A 25,095-nucleotide genomic window follows, 5' to 3' on the forward strand; every position below is an offset into this window, starting at 1 on the left:
TGAACTTGATGTATTCAAACTAGGGCAACAGTAAATTGGATCTTCATGTCCAAATATATACAAAGGCATTATGCAATTTAGCTTGTTATTATTATATTTATTTAAAAAAAATTTTAACATTTATTCATTTTTGAGACACAGACAGAGTGTGAGTGGGAGAAGGGCAGAGAGAGAGGGAGACAGAATCTGAAGCAGGCTCCAGGCTCTGAGCTGTTAGTACAGAGCCCAATGTAGGGCTCCAACTCATGGACTGCAGGATCATGACCTGAACTGAAGTTAGACGCTTAACTGACTGAGCCACCCAGGTGCCCCATGTTTTAAATGTTTTTTATTTTTGAGAGAGAGCATGTATGTGCACATGGGAGACTGGGGCGGGGGTGGGGGGAAAGAGAGGGAGACAGAGGATCTGAAGGGGCTCTGCGTTGACAGCAGAGAGCCCCATGTGGGGCCTGAACTCACAAACCAGGAGATCCTGATCTGAGCTGAAGTTAGAAGCTTAACTGAGCCACCCAGGCTCCCCACAATTTGGATTATTATACAGACGCAATTTTATCTTCTTTTTCAAGAGCGTTTCCTCATGTCATTAAATATTCTTTGAAGACATTGTATTTGTTACTAATTTTTTTTTTAATTTGAGAGGGAGTGTGAGGGAGAGCCTGAGTTGGGGAGAGAGAGAGAGAGAGAGAGAGACAGAGAGAGAGAGAGAGAGAGAGAGAGAGAGAGACAGAGAGAGACACACACAGAGAGAGAGAGAATTCTAAACAGGCTCCACACTCAGCTTGGAGCCCGAGGCAGGGCTCAATCCCACGACCCGGTGATCACAACCTGAGTCGAAATCAAGAGTCAAACACTCAACTGACAGAGCCACCCAGATGCTCCTCTTCAAACACATTTTAATGGTAAAACATTTGATTTACTGTTCCCTACTGTTAGATACATATGGATGATCAATTATCCAATAGTATAAACAATACTGTGATGAACATTTTTGTACAATGATCTTAGCCTTAATATCTATTTCCTAAGGACAGACTCCAGAAAGGTAACTAATGGAACTAAGGATACAGACATTTTAAAAAAGTTCTTTGATATATGTTACCAAAATGCTTCTTAGACTTCACTGGTAAAGAGACCATGTTTCTTTCCAAAATGTTTATAATAATTAATACAAAAAACAATTTAGTATTTTAGTAATATCTTTAAAAGTATTTTTGTCAAAAAATTAAGGGCATGCTCCAGTGAATGGGGATGTTAATGAAACAATATTGGCCCCATGTGAATAACCGTCAAAGAATGAGCTGCTGGGCACAAAGGGATGCTCTTTTTTTTTTTCATTCCAACCCAGAGGCACGGGACTGTCCCTACCTGGGCAACCCCAGATCTTTGGATTTTCTAAGGGAAGAGATTCTATTTTTGTATACTTTTGAAAATTTCCACAATAGTAAGGTTCTGTTTAAGTCCCAATTAAGAGAGAAAAGCATCTATGTAACACATAATTTTTAAATGACAGATCTTAAAAGAAATAATTCTACTTCTACTGCCTTATGTAGGTCAAAATATTAATTAATTTTTGTCTCCCTGATCAAATGACACCTGTTTCTGCAAGCTGGGTGTAAGTCTAGTCATTAAGTTAGTTGCTAATGTGCTCCGTAAAGAACAAAGAGAAGGATCCATTTGTATTTCAAGTTCAGTTCAGACTTGGTTTTTAAATGTTTATTTATTTTTGAGATAGAGTACACGCAGGGGCATAAGCAGTGGAGAGGCAAAGTGAGAGGGAGAGAGAGAATCCCAAGAAGGCTCTGCACTGTTAGCACAGAGCCGACCTGGGGCTCAGGCCCATCAACCACAAAATCATGAGCTGAGCAGAAATCAAGAGTGTGGGGTTTAACCAACTGAGCCACCCAGAGGCCTGCAGACTTGGTTTTTAAAGTCTCATCAGGGTGCCTGGGTGGCTCAGTCGGTTGAGGGTCTGACTCTGGCTCAGGTCATGATCTCACGGTTTGTGGGCTAGAGCCCTATATCAGGCTCTCTGTGGTCAGTGTGGAGCCTGCTTTGGTTCCTTTCTCTCTGCCCCTGTCCTCGTTTGCTCACACATGCACGTGCTCTCTCTCCCTCAAAAACATTAAAAAAAAGAAGAACTTATTAAAAAAAATAAAGTCTTGCCAACATTTATTCATTTGCTAAATATTTAAGAACTTTAGTTACCTCTGTTTGTGTGTATTTTGCGAATTTGGGGCTAGGGAGATATTACTATATACAAATGTCTAGGAAATAATTTTAGTAAGTTAATTCTATAGATAAGAAAATAAAAACAAAAGACAAGAAACACTGATAGGTATCTGGGGAATTCTGATTCTCTACTATATTCCAAGGACTATTAAATGAGGAATGCAGAAGTTTACCTCATGAAAAAATATGAATACTGGACAATGTGTTTGTACCTCCTACCCCCTCTACACATTCCACCTCACCTCTGCACCTCCATTTCAGTGTACCATCTTTAAGGGTAGAGTGAATGTTTGCAGAGCCTCATACACTGCTAGGAGATATTCACAGAAAAGGCACAGCAAATACTTAATGAACTGAAACTGAAGACTTAGCTCTTAAAATGAAAATAAAGGAGCTTCTTTATTCACTGGCATGCCAAAGGTCCACATAAAATCCAGTAAGGAAATACTCTACAATATAAAGGATATCATTCTCAACAATCACTACATCACACGTTCAAATGTCCTATATCATGCCGACCTTGAGTGTGAAGCTTAAGAAGGAAAATTTGAGTATTTGATGAGTCTTTGTCTACTCTATTTCTAGAACAGGAGACAAAACAAATCTAAGCATTCCAATTTACCCTTGAAATAGACTGCATAATTTGTGCAGTATTATTTTTTTTTATTTCAGAGAACGTGCAAGTGGGGGGAGGGGGCAGAGGGGGGGGAGAGAGAGAGAAAGAGCATCTTTTTTTTTTTTTAATGTTTATTTATTTTTGAGAGAGACAGAGAGACAGAGCTCGAGCATGGGAGGGGCAGAGAGAGAGGGAACCCGAAGCAGGCTCCAGGCTCTGAGCTGTCAACACAGAACCCAACGTGGGGCTTGAACTCACAAACTGCAAGATCATGACCTGAGCCAAAGTCAGACGCTTAACCAACTGAGCCACCCAGGAGCTTAGGCTTTTTTTTTATTTAAAAAAATTTTTTTTTTCAACGTTTTTTTAATTTATTTTGGGACAGAGAGAGACAGAGCATGAACGGGGGAGGGGCAGAGAGAGAGGGAGACACAGAATCGGAAACAGGCTCCAGGCTCCGAGCCATCAGCCCAGAGCCTGACGCGGGGCTCGAACTCACGGACCGCGAGATCGTGACCTGGCTGAAGTCGGACTGCGCCACCCAGGCGCCCCGAGCTTAGACTTTTTTTTTTTTAATTTTTTTTTTTTCAACGTTTTTTTTTAATTTATTTTTGGGACAGAGAGAGACAGAGCATGAACGGGGGAGGGTCAGAGAGAGAGGGAGACACAGAATCGGAAACAGGCTCCAGGCTCCGAGCCGTCAGCCCAGAGCCTGACGCGGGGCTCGAACTCACGGACCGCGAGATCGTGACCTGGCTGAAGTTGGACGCCCAACCAACTGCGCCATCCAGGCGCCCCACCGAGCTTAGACTTTTAAGAAGACTCTACGCTCACCATGGAACCTGATGCGGGGCTTGATCCCACGACTCTGGGATCATGACCTGAGCTAAAATCAAGAGTTGGATGTTCAACTGACTGAGCCAACCAGGGGCCCCTGTGCAATATTATTACTAAATTCTTTTTCTATATCTGTTATCGGTAGCCTACAGGCTCAGTTTACCCAATTTAAAGGGCTTTGTAGAAAAGTAAAGATGAAGAGAGGATGAAGGAAAATAGGACATAGAAAAAAGCTAGTTATCATTACTGAGAAGGGCTTTGTAAATGAATTGCTATGTTCTGGCTTATTCTTTTCTTCCTCAATGTTAAACTGTCAGTTGATATTCTTTGCTGATCTGAGAGTGATTAACAATACTCTATTCCTTTCTCTCAGCACAGTGCCTGGTGTGTCCTTAATAATAGAAATCCTTAGGGGCGCCTGGGTGGCGCAGTCGGTTAAGCGTCCGACTTCAGCCAGGTCACGATCTCGCGGTCTGTGGGTTAGAGCCCCGCGTCAGGCTCTGGGCTGATGGCTCGGAGCCTGGAGCCTGTTTCTGATTCTGTGTCTCCCTCTCTCTGCCCCTCCCCCGTTCATGCTCTCTCTCTGTCCCAAAAATAAATAAAAAACGTTGAAAAAAAAAATAATAGAAATCCTTAGTAAACATTTCCTGAATGAACAAATTGGAGGAATGATGGACTTGAACTAAAATGACAATTTAGAAGTTCGTGTGAGATGCAATGAGTTCCTAAATTAGGACAATGGCAGTGAAACTTAAGAAACAAAATCAAAGAAAAGTCAACAGAACTTGATCAACCACTGAACGCAGGAAAATTACATAGGTGATGGTCCAGATATGCTTTATTAAAACTGAACCATAATTGTGAAATCCCAAGTTGAAATTAGAGGTAATTACTTCCTATATTCTGTTGATCTAATAAGGAAAATGAACACTTATTTTAAATTTAAGTGCCCACCTCTCCCCATGCCCAAAGACATCCTTAATTTAAGTGTAATTATGTGGTTTTTTTGACAACAGATTACAGTTGGGTTATGAAAATCATACAGCAACTGAACCTCATTCGGAAGATTTTCTGCCTTTAATCAATATATCTTATGTACTACTGCCATCTACAGTAAGAGCCAAGAGACTGTAGTAGTCTTGTACTGTAGCTACACTGGTGGGGAACAGCATAAAGTATGGACTTGTCCAATCACTACATTGTACACCTGAAATTAATGTAATATTGTGTGTCAATGATACTTCAATTTAAAAAAAGAAAGACAAACTAAAGGAATATCTGTATTCTGAAGGGAAAAAATCTATATAATTATAAGGGATTATAATAAAGGATTTCATTATTTCACAAAACTTTAGTTTTCACTATAAGAAACATGTACTTAAAAAATTTTTTTTAATGTTTATTTATTTTTGAGAAAGAGACAGAGCACAAGTGGGGGAGGGGTGAGAGAGAGGAAGACACAGAATCTGAAACAGGCTCCACGCTCTGAGTGGTCAGCACAGAGCCTGACGCGGGGCTCGAACCCACGAACTGTGAGATCATGACCTGAGCCAAAGTCGTATGCTTAACTGACTGAGCCACCCAGGCTCCCCAAGAAACATGTACTTTTTAACCATGTTAAAATACAGTTATGAGATTATCATACATATATATATATAAAAACAGGATACCTTTAAGTAGAGGGCAAGTATCCCAAACTAACACAGTTATTGCTAAACTAGTTTCTATTAACACAGAAAACTACTCTCTTCTTGGGGCTATTTGAAATTTCTATCTACCATTAAGACTTGGCTTGCAAGGAGTCATGTGAAATTTGAAGGGCAAGTGGAGAAAGACAACTGTAAGAAGCAAATGGGTGAGGTTTAGTCAAGAATTTTTCAACTTAAAAAAATGCTTTTTTAATCACAGATGAGAGATTGAGGGTGAAGGGACAATATTCGGAAGAGACAAGCAACAGAAGAGAGAAATGGCACTAAGTGGAATTCTACAACAATTAGGAGGTCAAAAAGAAAGCTCTCATTCCTGTCTAAGAACTAAGAACTGTAAAAAGCACCTCAGAATTAAGGAGACAAATTAAGGCCTGGCTTAAAGAGCCCCAATCTCCTTCCCTTCTTCTGACCTTTGTTTTGCTGACTCTCAGGTTTGTAGTAATGGAGTAAGACCACCTATCATCGTCAAAACTGAAGTATAAAGTTACTTCCATACATATTAGTTCAAATGGACAATGGAAAGAAAAACTGTCGCCAAAAGAGGAATTCAAATTTGAGCCGTAGCAGTATCACTAAAATACTGACAGGAAACAGTTTCTCAAAACAGAGGAGTACTGTAAGGATGAAACTCGTAAGAGTTTGGGCATGTTTATTTAATTTTCGTGTTTATATAAAAGGCTTTCAAAATACAGACTTTAAAGTCAGGTGCCTTATCTCATTTGCACCCACTGCAGGGGCTGGTGAGAAGCAAAAGCTCAGTAATGTCTGAAACATACCCTGAACTACCTACAAATGGGGACACTTACCTGAGCTTAAGTCTCCATGTGGTTTGAAGCTAGATAACATTCTTCACATACTTAGAGTAAATTGTGTAAGATCTTTGGCTTGAATTTTTTAGATAATTAACAGTCCTCAAGTGATCAAGAAAAATGTCATTTCTAGAATGTCTTAAAATCTCAAAGATTTGCTGAAGTCACTAAGTATGTTAAAATATATTCTTGCCTGAATAATGTTGCACTCAACAGAGTCCACAATAGTGAGTATTATGGGCAAAATGTATCCTTATTGCTCTGTAGATGAGAACATATGCAAGCGCTGACAATGAAGGTTTACTATTCAAGTGTTTACATACTTTTGCTAAAGGTGGGTGAGACCATTACAGTAAGCAGTTTTTAGAGAAATTGCATGCAACTTTGTTTATAAATAAAGCTTTCTAAAAGTGCTGTATAGTTCAAGCTCTTGCATAATTAAATAATTAATGGACTACCTTCAGAGTAACAGTTAAACATTTTTCATTTTTCATTCATTATTTCTACTGCCGAAGATTAATAGCTCTCAATATAGATGAACTGCTGGGTCATATTCAATTTATAGGAGAGTACGCAGTTTAGGGCAATAAAAGTTATTTTATAAGAAAAAAGAGAACATAAAACATAACAGATTTGAACCAATTTAATCAAACAATTTAAAAACAAGAGAATCCTCACACAGGGAGCAAAAAAACCTTGATATTACACATCCAGAAATCACATATTCAAATACATGAAAATTAAACACTGAAGAGCACAGTGGCTTTCTTTTTCTCAAGATTTAACCAGTTATATTCAGATGAAAACAAAATTTTTTTCAAAAAGTGACTGAGTTAAGAAATGAATGGGAATTTTTTACCTACAGCTTTAAATTTTAAACTTTAATTTTAAATTAGTCTTGCCCACGCAAAATTTCCAATTCTAAGATTTGATGATTTTCTTACCATTTGGGGTCCAACATTCACATTTATTGGTCCTAAGGTTTTTGGTAAAATCTTTGTTGGTGAGTTGGTGCTGGAAACCGGAAACGCAACAAATGAAATGTTACCTGAAATGATACCAAATATAAGGTTAATGTCTGCAATATCAAGGCCACCTTCTATCTATACATTCATGCTCCTAACCCCAGTTTTGCTTTAGTAATTATAATTATCTTAATAATTTAAGTTATATATAAGAAGCCTTACTGAAAAGCCATACTAATGATTGCTTTCTTGTAGTGAATACAATTACTTCTGAATAGGAAAACTATAAAATAAATAGTTCAGTCTGCCTGACAGACTTTTAGTGGGTTTTTTGAGGAAAAAACATAATGCAATACATAATGCAAATCACAGTTTGTATCACAGTTGAGAAATCCAGTTAGGTCTTTATTAGGTATCATAGAATAAAAAGAAGTATGAAGTAGAATATGAAGTAAAATATCCATTAGAATTTATTTATATTTATAGTATAATAGAAAATAGTTATACTAAAAATTAACATGTTTTCAAAATGAGACGGTAGTTTTTTGAGGTTTTATACTAGAGAAAAAAAAATATGATGCTACCTAGTTAGTGATATCGGAAACTATGGGATGTGTACAGTGTTTTCAAGTGATTTCAACACTTTAAATCAAAAAAAATTTTTTTAATGTATGTTTATTTTTGAGAAAAAGAGAAGGAGCATGAGCAGGGTTGGGCCAGAGACAGAAGGAGACACAGAATCCAAAGCAGGCTCCAGGCTCTGAGCTATCAGCACAGAGCCCAAAGCGGGACTCAAACTCACAGATGGAGAGATCATGATCGGAGCCGAAGTCAGATGCTTAACAGACTGAGCCACCCAGGCGCCCCTCTTTGAATTTCAAATTAAGGCAGCCAAGTGCTACTCCTGAGATGAAAAACTAACCTATAATTTTCTGAACTGTATCAATTATTAACTCCTCTGGACAAACTTCAGTTTATCAATGTTTTTCTTAGTAACCTAATATAACAAAAGAGATCACCCAAGAAAGTATCTGAAAGAGGTTCAATATTGAAACTCTGGGGGAAAAAAATGACAATTAAGGAAACCAGGCCATCAGGCTATATTATAGCTTCTCTTCCTGGACCTGTGAACCTATCTGCACCCTCACATATTTTTACTTCTTTCTGAGTGGAAATTCTCAAATTACTTTAGTGTCTCTGCACGTCCTGTCTTCTCAGGGGTCTCACTCATCAGTTATTTACTCTGTCCCCTGAGTTTTCGACCGCACCATTGGCTTCTCCCCTTCAGTTTCTTTCTCTGTCCATTTATCCTCTATCATTTTCCCTCAATACCCACATTTAAAAATAAAATTCCTTATCTTCTTCACGCCCACTCAGCAAGGTCTAATACACAAACCTGCTTTGCCTTCATGTCCTCAGTCTTGGTATATGACTGAGTCTTGGTAATACGATCAAAATCATCCCAGTGACCCAATCCAGAAATAACCAACCCCACCTCATTCAACTGACCACTGTATCCTACTTGTTATCTTCTTACTCTGGTTCCTTTATGCTGCTAGCACTTGTTTAATTTGCAACTTTATTAAATCTGATTCGAATTACATATACCCGCTAACTCAGTGATTCACCATGGTGCCTGTGTAATGGAATTATCTGGGACTCAATAAAAAATACCAAGGCCTCAGTCCCACCCCCAGAGCTGCTGATAAAACTGACTGGGAGTGAACCTGGGCATCAGACTGTTGAAAGTTCTCCAGATGGCTTCAGCATTGCAGCCAGGGCTGAGCACTACCACTCCACCTGGAAATGCTACTTCAAACAGCTTTCCTAGCCCCTCCACACATCTGTAACAAACCCGTCTTTCAACTGGGGAAACTGCTCTGGACACTCCCCTACTTTAGGCCTTTAAAGATTCCAAACATGTCCAATGCCTCTCAGACTCCTCAACATGGCACAACAGCTCTTATCTGGAGATCTCACCCCTGCCTCCCTTCGCAGCTTCATCTTCGGCTGCTTCCTCCACTCTAATCAGGTTAAATATTTTGCAGTTCCAGAAAGGCTCCAGCTCAACCACTCCAGCTTTGGCACACTCCTTTCCTTCTGCTTGAAGTCTCTCTCTGCTGGGACAACTTCTACCTCCCAGCACTTCAAAATGGCATGCCATACTATTTCCTAAGTCATTATTGTGTGCCAGAGTCTGCTCCAGAGGCTTCCTATACGTGTGTGTGTGTGTGTGTGTGTGTGTGTATCATTATATGTTATATACATATATACGTGTATATATATATGTATATATGTTATATACATTATACAATTGTTAAATATTAAATATAATTGTATAATATATATACAATTATATATATTATATATGTATATGTATATATGTATACACATATATATGTATATATGTGTATACTTATATACATATATACGTATATATATTATATACATATATATATCATTAACACTTAGGACAACAGTGTAAAATGTATTATTAGAGACTCCGTTTTACACATGAAGTAATGGAGACAGAGTGAGGACAAATAATTTCTACAAGGTGGCTATAGCTCCACCTCCCAAGCCTCTGCTCTGTGTGTCACCTCCTCCTTAAAAGCTGTCCCCAGCCTCTGTGGTCTAGTTCCTGGATGCCCTTCTGACTTTTCACAAAACCTATGATAGTTGCTTGTTCTAGCTACCATTTACATAGTTCTAAGTGGGCTATGTCTCTAAGCTTTGTAATCCTAGCACCTGGTTTAGTCCCTGGCACAAAACAGATGCACAAAGCTATATAACCACTTGATTAGCATAGACTGGAGCTATCTATCACCTTTTCTAATCTGGATACCATATTTCCTATAATATAGCCTAAGCTGCATTTTTTTTGTGACTTTTTAGTAGGTGCCATTACTTATACTGGGTTTGAAATAAGTTAAAATGCTAGGTCCTTTGTTTATTATTTTGAACTGGTATATCAAATAAAGTTTCCTTGCTCTGTAACCATGAAACTGATTTTTGTTTTTTATCTAAGATGCATATCTTACCAATTGCTAAAGATTAAGGTTATATCAAACATCCTAAATATAGTTGTTCACCACTTTAGAATTCACCCTAACTGGATAGTAATAACCTATGATTCTACGGGGAGGAACAGCTATGGAATTGATAGACCTGTGCCATAAACTCAGTCCCAGGTAGGACAGGCATATGAGGAAGAGCACAACACTGAAAAGTCTGATTCTCAGATTTATTATTATTATTTTTTAATGTTTACTTATTTTTGAGAGAGAGAGAGAAAGAGTGAGGGAGGGAGGGAGGGGCAGAGAGAGAGGCAAACAACAGAATTCAGAATTTGAAGCAGGCTCCAGGCTCTGAGCTGTCAGCAGAGAGCCTGACATGGGGCTCAAACTCACAAAGTGAGATGAACTGAACCGATGTCAGACGCTTAACCAACTAAGCCACCCAAGTGCCCCTCACATTTATTTTTTTAATTAAAGTATGGCTGACACACAATATTACATAGTTTTAGGTGTACAACATAATGATTTGACAATTACACATATTACAAAATGCTTACCATGATGGGTGCAGTTACCATCTGTCACCATACAACATTACTACAATACTATTGACTACATTCCCCACTTTACAACCCTGTGGACTTACTTATTTTATAACTGGAAGTTTGTACTTCTTTTGTTTTTTTAATGTTTATTCATTTTTGAAAGACAGAAAAAGTGTGAGCAGGGGTGGGGCAGAGAAAGAGGGAGACTCAGAATCCAAAGCAGGCTGCAGACTCTGAGCTGTCATAACAGAGCCTGACGCAGGGCCCGAACCCACAAAGTGCAAGATCATGACCTGAGCCAAAGTTGGACGCTTCACTGACTGAGCCACCCAGGTGTCCCTGGAAGTTTGTACCTCTTAATCCTTTTCACCTGCTTCATCTATCCCCCACCCTGTTCCCCTCTGGCAACTATCAGTTTTGTTCTCTGTATTTACGAGTCTGTTTCTGCTTTTGTTTGTTCGTTTATTTTTTAGATTCCACATGTAAGTTAAATCATGTGGTATTTGTCTTCTCAGATGATTTTAAAAATTGACCTCAGTGCTGTTGAATGTTTAAAATGAGATCATCACTGACATACTGGTAGAAACAAAAGTCAAAAACTTGCAAAAACCAGTGGAACAAGAAACACAAAAAGACAATTAAGGTTAGGGAACAAATTGACTCCAATTTTAAACCTAACACTAAAGAAGAATTAAGAGTATAGAACTTTGGTCAAAACAAAATGAAAAACATCACTAAAGCCAGATCTGTTATGTCAGTTAATACCAAAAGAATTTAGAGGGAACTTCATAAATTTGACAAATTGATTCTAAAGTGCATCTGGAAGAATAAAGACAAAGAGAACAGCCAAGAAAACTAAAAAAAGGAATAACAGGGAAGAGGGGAACTTTAGCCTACCAGATTTCAAAATTATTACACAGTTGAAGTGATTGAAATGTGCTATTGCTAAGAAGCAGATAGAAAAACCTTGACAAAACAGAAATTAAAGTCCAGAAATTATTGCATGTATACATGAAAATTTTATATATGGCAAAGGTAGCATTTTCAAATCAGTGGGGAAAGGGTGGATTACTTAAAAAATGTTTTTGCTTGCACATCCGAAAACTAATGTAACATTGTATGCCAACTATACTTCAATTTAAAACAAAATAAAGACACACACCTGAAAGAAATGTTTCTGAGACAAGAAGTGTCCACCTGGATAAAAGAAACCTTAGATTTCAATTTCTTATCTTGTACAAAAATCAATTCCAGAAAGATCAAATACTTAAACATAAAAATTAAAGCCACAAAAGTATTTAAAGAAATATAATAATAGTTTTTTTATAATTTGGGAATGAAGAAGGTCCTTCTGATCATGTTACAGAATTTAGAAATCTGTAAGTTTATTTACTTTTGAGAGAGAGAGAGAGAGAGAGAGAGAGAGAGAGACAGAGCATGAGCAGGGGAGGGACAGAAAGAGAGGGACACGCACAGAATCCGAAGCCGGCTCCAGGCTCTGAGCTGTCAGCACAGAGCCCAAAGCGGGGCTCAAACTCACAAACTGTGAGATCATGACCTAAGCTGAAATCAAGACACTTAAGTGACTGAGCCACTTAGGTGCCCCAGAATTTAGAAATCTTAACTGAAAACAGACTGACAGACATGACTACCTAAAAATAAATATTTTTCTAAATAGCAAAAGACCTAATATACTTAAAAGTCAAATCTCAGACTTGGTAAACAAATTTGCAACACATAGGTCATCCTTAAAAACTATCCTTAAAAACTTTTATTTACTTAACTTCCCACTTATATGTCTACAACAATAAAACAGTACCTCAATACAAAAATAAGCTGAGCACATGAAGAAACCCAAATTATCTAGGATATGAAAAGATTCTTGATTTTAATGAAAAATTTAACACTTTTTAAAAAAAGAAACCTTTTCAGGGCGCCTGGGTGGCTCAGTTGGTAAGCATCCAACTTTGGCTCAGGTCATGATCTCGTGGTTTGAGTTCGAGCCCCGCGTCAGGTTCTGTGCTGACAGCTCAGAGCCTGGAGCCTGCTTCGGATTCTGTGTCTCTCTCTCTCTCTGCTCCTCCCTGACTCACACTCTGTCTCTCTCTCACAAATAAATAAACATTAAAAAAATAAATAAATAAATAAATAAATAAACCTTTCACCTGCCAGATTGATAAAGATGAGTAAGTTTGATAATGCCCTGAGTTGGTAAAAATGTGGCAAAATGGGTGCATTTAAAAAATATTTACTTGGCACCTACTATATGTTAAGTACTTATGCCAAGCATTATGGATATTCAGTGCAAATGACACCATCCCCTGTGCTCAAGGGGCTAACACCCTAGTGGTGGAGGGGGTATTAAAGAGTCTTTCTGGAGGACAGTAATTAGAGAGGAATGAGTCTGTGAATTAGAGTACAAAATTTTAAATAAGCCCTTTAAAAACAATTATATACATTTTAAAGCTTCTTTCCACTTCAACAAATGTCCTTTCAACTGCCCTCCATTGCCTAAGTGGCAAGCTGACCCTTGGCCTCTTCATCCACATCACAATTAATAATGAGAACATCCTGTGACCAGCAATTCCTCTGCTGGGTATATATCCTAATAAACTAAGCCGATAAAAACAATTATACATGTCCTAGGATTGCGGCATTATAGATACAGGCAAAAACCTAAAAACAATTTAAATGTATAAACATCTTTTGGTACATGTATATGATGGAATATTATACAGTCCCTAAAACAAAATTACAAGTATATGTTTGCCATGGAAAACGTTCTCATTATAAGAGATTATGATTAGTAGGATTCCATTTACCTAACTACATATACACATAAGTTTATATAAGCATATAAGGTATGGCAAGGTAAACAACAAATGTAAGAGAGGTTATGGTGAGGAGAAAGGTTTTACTTGGTTTACACTTTTTTATTACTTGAAAAAACATTTTATGAACATGCATGTACTTGTTTTATAATTTAAAAAACCACTGCCATTCTGGAGGGAAAAGATAGAGGGGAGGAGGGAGGAAGGGAAAGCACGTGAGAATCAGTCATAGATGTTGAAACAACATAAAGATCTAGAAATGAGGTACCTGTGTTTTATAATTAGTTAAAATGAAATCTGCTTTGGAAGTAGTTAAAGGTGCCCCACTGAGATTTCAGTAATTGTAATATTCAGAAATAAAAGCCATGTATTCAGACGTTGTTCACTTTCATCAAATCAATTAGGTTCAGCAGCAGAATGAAAATGTTTAAAATTCTGACTCAAGGGGTGCCTGAGTGGCTGAGTCGGTTAAGTGTCCGACTTCGGTTCAGGTCATGATCTCACAGTCTGTGAGTTCGAGCCCCGCATCAGGCTCTGTGCTGACAGCTCAGAGGCTGCAACCTCCTTCAGATTCTGTCTCTGTCTCTCTCTGCCCCTCCCCCACTCACACTCTGTCTCTGTCTCTCTCTCTCCAAATATAAATAAACATTAAACAAATTTTTCTTGAAGATTAAAAAATTGTGTGACTCAAAAGGATGTATTTAAATAGGTTATAAACATCCAATATCCCCAAATTTCAGTCAGGTCAAGAGAAGTAAACCAAAGCAGGTCTAAAGAATTTTTCCTAAGTACCTGGCCTTAATTCACAGCTCCTTGGCAACAGGGGCCTGACACTGTCCAGAAGCCAATTTCTGGCAGTTGGTGTGTTTATTAAAAACAAAAATTTAAAGGCCTTCCTGGATTTTGGTTCTGGCAATTCCCTGAATTAACTAAATAAGATCAATCACCTAGGGAAGTGGCTTGGAAAAACAGCTGAAAACTTATGCCAAATCTTGGCACAGGCACACAATTTTGGCTCAAAATTTTATTTCAATTTTCTAAGTAATTACAGTCTTTCTGTTTTCCATTAGAATTGTCTAGACACCAAAGATTTCTTTCACTCATAATTCTTTACAGGGTTCCAGTTACAGTTAGTCACCTTCAATATTCAATTAGAATGAAAAATTCAGTGAAATAACTGTGGTTTGTCTACATGATGCCAGTATAAGTTATTTTTTCACAGTACTGACTCTCTGGGGAAAAAATTTTTTTTGGCTTGAATTGATTTTTGGAAAAACCTTCACCTAAGCCTATATCACATCCTTTCTAGAAGAACCAAATTAGAAAGTTACCATAAAAAAGAATATGGCTATTTTATGGGTTTATAAATACCTCAAATCAGAAGTAGTGGTATATCCCATACACATACACAGGGTCCAACTTCAGCTCTAAATAGTTAGAAAATGACCTAGCTTGTGGTGGTGTAGGTGTTCATCCAAGTTGTACAACTCCAGGCTAAAAGGACTAGGATTTGTTCCATGCAAATTATACCTTACTAATAAAAATGATGGGAAAAAAGTGACTTAGGCAATTTCATACTCATTAGTAACAGGCTAATTATAGATTATGCAATCCTTTTGCTTTCTTCCCTCAGATAATTACTTGCCTTATTCCCTAGCTTTATTCTAGTCTCTGGTTGGTCATCATTTCAGAGATGCCTGACCACTCTATACAAGTACTTCCTAATTTACTATGGTTTTTCACTGGAGTACTTATCTCTATATGATATATTGCTTATTAATATTTACTTGCTGTGGTGGTTATTATCTGCCTGCCCACTCCCAGAATTTAAGTTCCATAAGGACAGGGGCTTCATTATCTCATCCACTGCTCTATCTCCAGCACCTAGCACATGGTGCCTGACAACATAGTAGAGTTCAACAGATATTGCTACATGAATGAATGAATACATGAATGTTTGGATGGAAGCGTAGGATACAGATTCAGGAGACGCGTAAGTCTCGTCCCATCCCCAACCACCACCTAACCATTCCCTTTCCCAGTGATAGCTATTGGTGCCAAGTTGTATATAACCTTCCAGAAGGATTCTAAGCATACACAAACATATATGCACAACATTCTTTTTTCCTTCCCATATAGTTGTTCCCATATATCAGTTTGCATGTGCTTTCTTCCCCACTTAATAACTGTATCTTAGATGTCCTTCCAAACCCATATATATACTTTTGCCTCAATATTTACTTTGCTAGCTACACAGTATTACTTTTTATGGTTCTAGAAGTTTATTGATCAATCCCTTAGTAATGGAAAATATTTTAGTATTACAAACATTATTAACAAAATCTTTTATTACTGCAAATAATAATGCAATGACTATATGTGTCTTTACACACACTGGTTGTATGATTGCAGCAATTCACCCTCCATACAGAAATATATAAAAATGTTCATTTCCACATATCCTTACCATCTCAGTGTGTTAAACTTTGTCAACTTTTAAATTGAAAACAGCCTCTCATTTTATTTTGATTTTAATTTATTATTATGAGTAAGGCTGACATGTTTTAAGTCATCTAAATTTTCCTTCCTGAAGATTTCCATCTTTCTATTGGCTGTTGGTGATTTCTTTTATCGGCAGACCCTCTTTAAATATTAAAAAAAAAAAAAAGTATACTTTGTTATATCTGATGCAAATATTTTTCCCAATTTGACATTTGCCTTTTGCTTTTACGTATGATTTTCTAAGCACATTTTTAAAGAAGGTGGTCAATTTTATAGTAATTCTTTCCTTTTGTGACTTTTGTGTCATACGTAAAAAGGCCTGTAAGTATGTTTAAATATAATAATGAAGGTCAGAGCAAAGTTTATTTATCTTTATTCTCCTCCTTGGAGGTGCACATTATACATAGACATACTACATTCTACATATCTTACAGGCTTGGTATTTCCAGTTGGCTATGCTGTTCTTTGAAATTAGCTATCATTAAGATTGTATTAAACACACCCCATGTTTTCTTATACTTTGATGCCTTCATTTAAAATTTTACATCCTTGCCTCATCTGGAATTTATTCAATGTGAGAAGTAAAAGATCCACTCCCCCCCCCCCCAATGGTTACTTTTAATAATCTACTTTCCCTCCCTTATGCTGATATGAAACGTTACTTTGATTGTTTACTCATTTGGGTCAATTTATTAGCTTTCTATTCTGCTCCACAGATCTGCCTATTTATGTGACAGTATCACATGCTTTTATTTCATTCGTGATTAACATTTCCACCAGAGAGTAAGCAGAGTCAGAAATGCAAAGTGTCAAGCATTTCTTTCTTTCCTGCACTAACCTTTTAGCTATTTGTTAATAAGTGTTATAAAGAACTATCAATTGGTTTCAAATACAGTACTAATGAGGTCAAGTCACAGGTTGATTCTAGAATAGGCCAATTCATTTTGCAAACAGAAAAGATTCCACACCTTAAGACTGTAGCTCTAATTTCAGCCAGCCATCTAGAAAGCCATATACATCACTGAAGAGTGGACTAGAGAGAAACAATACGGATGGCTTAGAGGATATCTATCACTTTTATTTGACAAGTAACTCAGGCTCAATAGTTCCACACACTATCTTCATAAATAAAACACATTAATAACTCATAGTTATTTGAAAAGACAGCATATCCAACTGGAAACACCAAAACTGTAAGATAAGTAAAATAGAGCATATCTACATAACCATAACCACAACATTGCTGCAAATGGGAGGTATGAGAAACAGAAGATAAATTTCCTAGTATCTCCAAAGTTTAATAGTTAAAGTGGCCTCTAGAATCTCCCCCTCTGTACTTGGTTCTAAAATGGAATTCAAGCATTCTATAGTGCAGAGATAAGGACAGAAGATCTGAAATGCACATTCCTACAGACCATAGGCAGGGAAGAAAAGCTTCAATGTTTTTGCAGCTGTTAGAACACAGAACTTGTAGGATTCCCCCAAATGGACCATCTAACCAAAATCTTTCCTGGATCCAAAGAAAGAACCCTTGAAATGGCCCTAACAAGAAACAGGCTCTTGGCCCTAAGGGCATGCTCCTAAATGGGTCAATAAATCTTTCTGTCAGTCTTTCCTACATACTTTGCCTAAAGGATCAAATCTGTTCTCTTGGCTTTGATAAGCATTTTTACATGGAGGACACCTTTGAAAATGATTTGCTGTTTCTCTGGTATCTAAAACCATAAATGCCCTGGATTCTTCACTTTCAAAGGAGAAAAGAATTTCTTCCTTCACCTTCCCATATGCCAGGATTTAAACAATGCCTCTTCATTTCTTGAATGAACTTAATTCAAGCTCTGATATCTGGAATATTATAGCTGTTTTCATTTAGTTCCTCAAACCTAAAACATCTTCAAACTCATTTAATCCATTCTCACTAGGTTTTCTTTGTAGGACCTTTTCCTTTCCTAAAATATACATATTTTCCTTTCCTTTCTTTAAATATATATTTCCTTAAAATATATATTTTTTTCTTTTCCTTTCCTTAAAATATATATATTTTAAGTTTATTTATTTATGTGGAGGGAGAGGCAGAGAGACAGGACCCCAAGCAGGCTCCACAGTTAATAGAGCCTGACGCGGAGCTTGTACTCATGAACCATGAGATCATGACCTGAGCCAAAATCAAGAGTTGGACACTTAACTGACTGAGCCACCCAGGTGCTCCCTTTTCAATATATTTTAAATGTCTATTTGAAAATATTGGTCTCGGGGCGCCTGGGTGGCTCGGTCAAGCGTCCGACTTCAGCTCAGGTCATGATCTCACGGTCCGTGGGTTCGAGCCCCGCGTCGGGCTCTGTGCTGACAGCTCAGAGCCTGGAGCCTGTTTCAGATTCTGTGTCTCCCTCTCTCTGTGACCCTCTCCCATTCATGCTCTGTCTCTCTCTGTCTCAAAAATAAATAAACGTTAAAAAAAAAAATTAAAAAAAAAAAGAAAATATTGGTCTCATCTATAGGTTTGATCCTATTGCTTTTTTCACTGGCTTCTTTATCTTTAGTTAAAACATGTCATTTTGTCCTTTTTCTATGATCTTGCTCACTAAAGGAAACCTTTAAGTCTTAATTTTTTCATTTCTTTTTACATGCTTAATTAGAATTTTCCATTTTTTGGACAATATATCTTCTGATTAATACTTGAATAAGTTTACCATATGGCCTCAGACAGCTTGGCTCTTCCAATCTTTCATAGCAATTCTTCCCAAATGTGCCTGGTCATAAGATGCAAAGGGGGTGGAGGGGGCTAGTGTGCTTCTTATTCAAAATGCACATTCCTGGGCTCCACTCAACATCTAAAGAATCAGAAACTGGGTGGGAATGCATATTTCTAACAAATATGGGAAAGACTGCTTCAAGGTTCCTTTTTCTCTTTGTTCGAATTAAGGAAGTAATAGAGTATAAATAGACTCTCTATTACACTTATCTCTGTTTAAACTTAAAAAAAAAGAAAGGTGAATGACCCTTTCTTTAGTCTCTCCTTCTTAAATGTTACAACTTTTCAATGTTTAGATACATTTAACCACTACTTCCAGCACCATCACCACAGCCAATACACCCACCAGATGGCACACGGGCACTGCGTGCATGCCTAGTAAAAGAGTGAGAGGAAGAGAGCACATTTTATCTTACACCAACAGCCACTGAATGGCTAGAGTAGATCAAGGCAGCTGTGTGCAACCACAAGGATCAGAATTTACAAGGATTAGAATATACAAGCACTCTTAATCATCCTCATGAAGAAGCTCACAACCCCTTTAAGATGGTAACCTGCCCCAGACCATGTTAACAAATGAAATCATTTAAAATTCACAGTCAAGAGAGATATCATCCTGATTTTATAAAAGATGGCAATGACTACAGATGCACCTACAACTTAAAAGTTGCATTCTTAAATTTAAAACTTTAGGACAAACTCAAAAAGACCAAAGACCACCCACGAATTAGAGTTTTTCAAAGCAGTTCTGTTCCCTAGCAAATTAAAAAGGGCAGCAATGTATTCCATAATACAATACTGAAAATTGCAATGATCAATATTACTTTACCGATACGTTCCATTTGAGAGCTATTATCGAAGCTACATCTAAATCGTATTTTGAAGAGCAAAAACATCTTAAAGTCAGACATCAATATCAACAATAATCCTTTAATCAAAATCTTATTCATTAAAACATTAAAAAAAAAAAGATTTTGCAAATTTTTATAAATAAGTTCCCTGGGTCTACTTGACACACAGTAAGCGCTCGGTTAGCAGTCTCTTCATTTTTCTGCCAGACAAACTGCCAAAAGAGTGACAAACTTTGCACCATAAGTGAGCAAAATATCCAAAACAAAGGCCCCTACTGATGGTCTTTAGCTTCAGAGTCAAGATCCAAAAGTTTATTTGCAAACTACTTGCTTGAAACTTGGTAGAAAGAAGCAATGCTACCATTACAGGATAGGTTCCTGGATCCATCCACAAGAGTTAACTCGTAATATACTTGAAGCACAATATCCATACTATTTTATCTGCTCCTAAACAGCGATGTAAAAGATTTTCTTTTTCGAAAAATGCAGGGATCAGGCAAATCTTCCCTCTGCCCTCCACCTCAGAAAAAAGGAGATTTCCAGGTTGCTGTTGTTTCTAATTGCACACATATATGTAAGGCAGAAAGAATGTCTACACCAGTCACTCTCTGGGTATTCCAACTTGGAAAACAATGCAATAGGTAAGGCTCAGAATCCCCCAGGCCTCAGGTTTGTCCTAAAGAGTTCAAATATACAAGGCAAGAACCACAGCTAACTCACTCTAGAAGTCTGCTTTCAGTGTATTGCTCTTAATTTGAAGGGTTAACAGTCTCAGAGATTTGTGTTGTTGTTGCTAATGCTGCTAAGTAATCTACTGCCATGCCTACACTTATAAGCACAAGTGATGCACATTTTTGATAACTACAATCTACAAATTTTGATAACTGTATCACATGTGGGGCCGTCAATATTTTTTTAGGGCTATTTCATCAAACTTACCTATTACTTTGGTCACAATTGTAAAAGTTCTTACTTTAGTCATACCTGTATAGTTTGTAAATCCATTTTAAACTCCATAAGTTATTTTATTTACCCTACAGAGAAAAACACGCCTCAACTGCTACCTACTGCTATTCCTTACAAAAGCAAAATATATGAAGATCAATTTGAGAATTGATATAATTATAATCTTAATTAAAACAATGATGTGAAAAGCTTCAAAATCTCTACATTCTGTCATCATTTGAAACAAAGAAAACCTTCAGGGACACCAACAGATCCCAGCTAAGAGCAAGGGAAATTTTTAATAATCTCCTTGAATGTTGATATCTTTTCCTGTCTTCTCTTTATACCAATTAAACATTCAGAAAACCACTCAATATTTGCTCCTTACGCAAATTCTGAACTGTGGTTCACAGAATTTTTTGGCTATTATCTATTCTTACACTGTAATTTTACAGTGTAGGGCATGGCAAAGTTTTACTAAGTGCCTAATTTGTGAAAGATCTGGTGCTCAGGCCTGGTTTTTCAAGAGCTAACTTTAAGAAATGCATCAAGTTGTAATGTGTATAAATGCACACTACACAATAGCAGGGAACTTCTCTTTGTTACTTGCAAAGGGAAAGGTTTTTACTCATTATGAATTCCACAAATTCAAAAACTTTTTTTTTTTATTTTGACTGCTTTCATTACATGCATATTGCTTCCAAGCTCTTCCTTTGCTGCTTTTTTTTTTTTAAGCAAATAAACATTCTTCTCTGTCCATTAGCAACCAATCTAAGGTTACTATCTTTCTTTTTAGAGGCTGATTTTAATTAAACTTAAAATGTTTCTCCCACATTTCTTATTCAAAGATCTTTTTTGGAATAAGTCTCATGCTTCTCACTGAAGATAAAAGTCTCTCTCACTGTATGTAAACAATGTTTCATAATGAAATTTCATTTTGAGCCTCAGTACCTATTGTGCAATTACAAACTTTTGCAACCTAAGTATTCCTTATATATTTTATAATACTAAGTTTTTTTCCAAATATTCTTTAGCATTTAATGATGAATTTTTTCCATAACTTAAGTGCACTAAAGTTAACTTTCTCATATTTCCATTAATTACACATTAATTTTTTAAGATTAAAAAAAGCCTCTCCAAAAGGTATGCTACTCAGAATATGTTACTCTACTGATTCTCAAATTCCAAGTATAAAAGAATAAATTTTAAATGACTAAGTTCTATTTATCCCCTGATTAAGTCAGATTTATGATCTCCCCTCCCCATTCCAGCTACTGTGAATTTTGAATAAAACAACCTCAATTGTAACAGAAGAAACATCTGTTGCTTTTTTCTTCATAAGGGCTTTCCTAACTGAAAGAAAGGCTCTCTGCCTGACCTCCTCTTCCACTCCCCCTTCCCACCCACACTAAGTTCCTTAAAACTCTTTAAGTAAATGTATTATTTAAAATTTTACTGTATCTACTTAAAATGTCATCATTTATCCAGAAACATTCACTTCCTTATTAAAATTCAAAGAATGAGTATGTTATATACATCAAAAAATAAGAGATGTGACTGGTAGAATATTAATTGTAACTGAAATGCAGACTTTCGAGAGGATACTTGAAGTGATCAACTCAATCAAGTTGTCACACATTCCGGGCTCACTCAGTATTGTTTAGGGTTAAGATTTTCTTCATATGGGATCTTGCATGCTATATTTTCTTTGCCAATCTAACGCTAACATAATGGCAGTCACTACCCCAAGAGGCAGACACCAAATGGTGCCACCCACACTCTCACACTGTGCCTCATAATAAACCATAAAGCAGTGGAATGCACCGGCCCCTTTATGAGCAAACAATGCCTGAGCTTCATTAGAATACAGCTGACATTTTCAAAGCACAAATACTTTTAAGAAAAAAGTACTAGGAAAGAAAGGAATGAAACAGCTATAAAAGCTGAAATTTTTTTTTTTAAGTGTCAGGTTTATTTCAAAGATCCCGAGGAAGCATATTTTGCTGTTGACAATGTAAGTTTTCATACATAAAAAAATGTAGAGTTAAGGTCAAAGCTTATTTTATTAACTACTGGAAAGAAATGAAAGTAAAAACTATCATTTGAATTGCAGTCACAAGTAATAACTATAAAGTACCTTCAGAATTATTCATTTCCTCAAATGCTTTCTTAGTTCTTGAACGAGGAAAAGTGAGCTCCAAAATTATTTTCACATTTTAATTGATTTATATAAGTAACTGAGTGATAAACTAAGCTTAATCTACCCCTCCCCCCCCCACCCAACCCAACCCCCATACCCTGTAGTTTTCCTGTCTGCAACAAGCAAGGACGTCTTGAATTCAGCGTGCTCCTGGCTGTTTATCAACTTAATATTGCTGCTGTTGGAAGAATATAAAATAAACGCGGTAAAAACTCACCCAGCACTAAGAAACAAAATGATCTCTCTTACCTGGTCTAAAGAAGCATGCCTCTCACTGCAGTACCAACAACACTCTACAGTCTTTGTTACCATTCAGTGGAAACTTGAGACTGTGTCAGACATAAGCAATCGAGCGCAGAAAAGCTCAATTTAAAATACTCAATAAAACTAAAAAGATGCTCAAGAAAACTGTTTAGGTAACTGACTTTCAAAAGACATATGAGAACTGTCTAATGCAACAAAGATCATTCAAAAGAAACTGGAAGTGTAAGTCTAAAGACACAAAGGGGCTTTTTTATGTGCAGAATCTTACTTTCTCATTAATTAAAGGTTGTTTTAAAAATATGCTTAAAATAAAAGTGGTAAAACGATAAAATGGCTAACTTCAAGCTAACATATTTTAAAATATCATTTGAACTTTAACTAGCTAAAAAATAAGATTAAACTTACTCACGAAATCTGCATAATTCGAACTGTGCATGTCAGGGTATTTGCTGGCTCCAAAGCAGTCACAAAGCAGGAGACCTTAATGCATCTTGAAAGCAGAGCAAAACCACCATAGGTGGGGGGGGGGGTGGGGTGGGGGTGGGGAGGGGGTAAGGGGGCTGGGGAGGAGAGACTCTTGAAAAACTGGCTGGGGCTTTTCAACCTGTAATAACTGTCTAGTTCCTCTGGGAGGGGGAAAAAAAAAAAAAAAAAAAAGTCCTGGTCCTGCCCCCTGAGATAGGAGGCTATGTTTCAATGCCAAAATGAATGACAGGCCCATTTCTGATATCAACAAAGAGCAGCTTAGTTGTGCTCCATTTTTTTTCACTTTCCCACACAGTTAGAAGTTCCAAATTTTTCAGGTTAGTATCTTTATATCTAGGGTTAAGTACCTTTGTCCATTTTCTCAAGAGAACCCAATTATGTTGTCCTAGTTTTAAAAATGATTAATTAAAAATATATACCTAATCATCTTAACTCTGTTTTTCCTAGTCAGGAAGCTAAACAAAAGATGACCTCTGAAGTTCCTTTCTAAATCTACCCTTTGCAATATAAGATCACCATATGACTATTAATATTAATAAGCTTTTTCTGCATCCTGACATGTGGGCACAAGGGGAAACTAAAAGTAGGTAACAAACATAGAAATAAAGTAACTGAGATAAAATTTTCAGTTAGCTAGATGTAAAAATCATTTACTAAAGTACATGTGTATGATTATACAAATTGAAATCAATAAACACTTTGAACAATGACATATATTTACTTAATGCCTATTATGAGCCAAGTACTACTTGGGGCTCTGAGGATATAGCAGTGAACACAACAGACAAAAGCCAAACAAAAATCCTTATCTTCAGTGAGCTTATTAGTTTATATTTCAGTTCCCTGAATGTACAACTCTCCTAGATAGACTAAGATAGCTCTCTGCTTCTTTGATTAGTTCCCATCTAATCTGAAATAGTCCCCTCTGAAAGTATGTCTTGACAACAGCTTCAGGAAGGGCAAGGATTCTGTGCTTTCTTCAGTGTTACATCCTTAGTGTCTGAAACACTGCCTATTAGACCTTCAAACAGATATACAGTAAATGAAATAGATCAAAAAGAGCTTTTCCTTAGTCCATCTCTGCAGACTATGCACCATGTATTATTACACTTACATGCACGAGGGTATTAATTAACTTGGGTTGCAATTACATAATAGCTTAAAACTGAAAACACTACCTATATGGCCCTGTACCTTTTCAGAGTCTAAAATCTGTTTTTGCGGGGCACCTGGGTGGCTCAGTTGGTTAAGCGTCAGACTTCGGCTCAGGTCATGATCTCGTGGTCCGTGGGTTGGAGCCCTGCGTTAGGCTCTGAGCTGACAGCTCAGTGCCGGGACCCTGCTTCAGATTCTGTGTCGCCCTCTCTCTCTCTCTGCCTCTCCCCCACTTGCACTCTGTCTCTCTCTCTCTCTCTCTCTCAAAAAGTTTAAAAGATAAATAAATAAAAATAATAATAAAATAAAACCTGTTTTTGCTATCAAATGTGAGGTCACTGTATTTGAGTAAAAGAATCATTCAAAAAATTCTATACACTAA

At 37.0% G+C, this 25,095-nt stretch overlaps 1 protein-coding gene across 8 annotated transcripts in view; it reads right to left on the minus strand.

Moving 5' to 3' along the window:
- The window catches only part of TFDP2 (transcription factor Dp-2), a 183,555-nt gene that overhangs the window by 48,557 nt on the left and 109,903 nt on the right, over positions 1–25,095 (minus strand). For 3 of the 8 annotated variants that reach the window (XM_058730083.1, XM_058730082.1, XM_058730081.1), the window contains exon 4: positions 7,145–7,248. In XM_058730083.1, coding sequence (XP_058586066.1) covers positions 7,145–7,248 — 104 coding nt within the window. Of the gene's footprint in view, positions 1–7,144; positions 7,249–11,889; positions 11,925–22,905; positions 22,987–23,057; positions 23,081–23,477; positions 23,563–25,095 lie in introns of those variants that run through there. The other 5 variants (XM_058730088.1, XM_058730085.1, XM_058730084.1 and 2 more) reach the window with 5 other exon arrangements.

The sequence above is a fragment of the Neofelis nebulosa genome, chromosome 5 (genome assembly GCF_028018385.1).
Source record: "Neofelis nebulosa isolate mNeoNeb1 chromosome 5, mNeoNeb1.pri, whole genome shotgun sequence".
NCBI classification, from domain to species: Eukaryota; Metazoa; Chordata; class Mammalia; order Carnivora; family Felidae; genus Neofelis; species Neofelis nebulosa.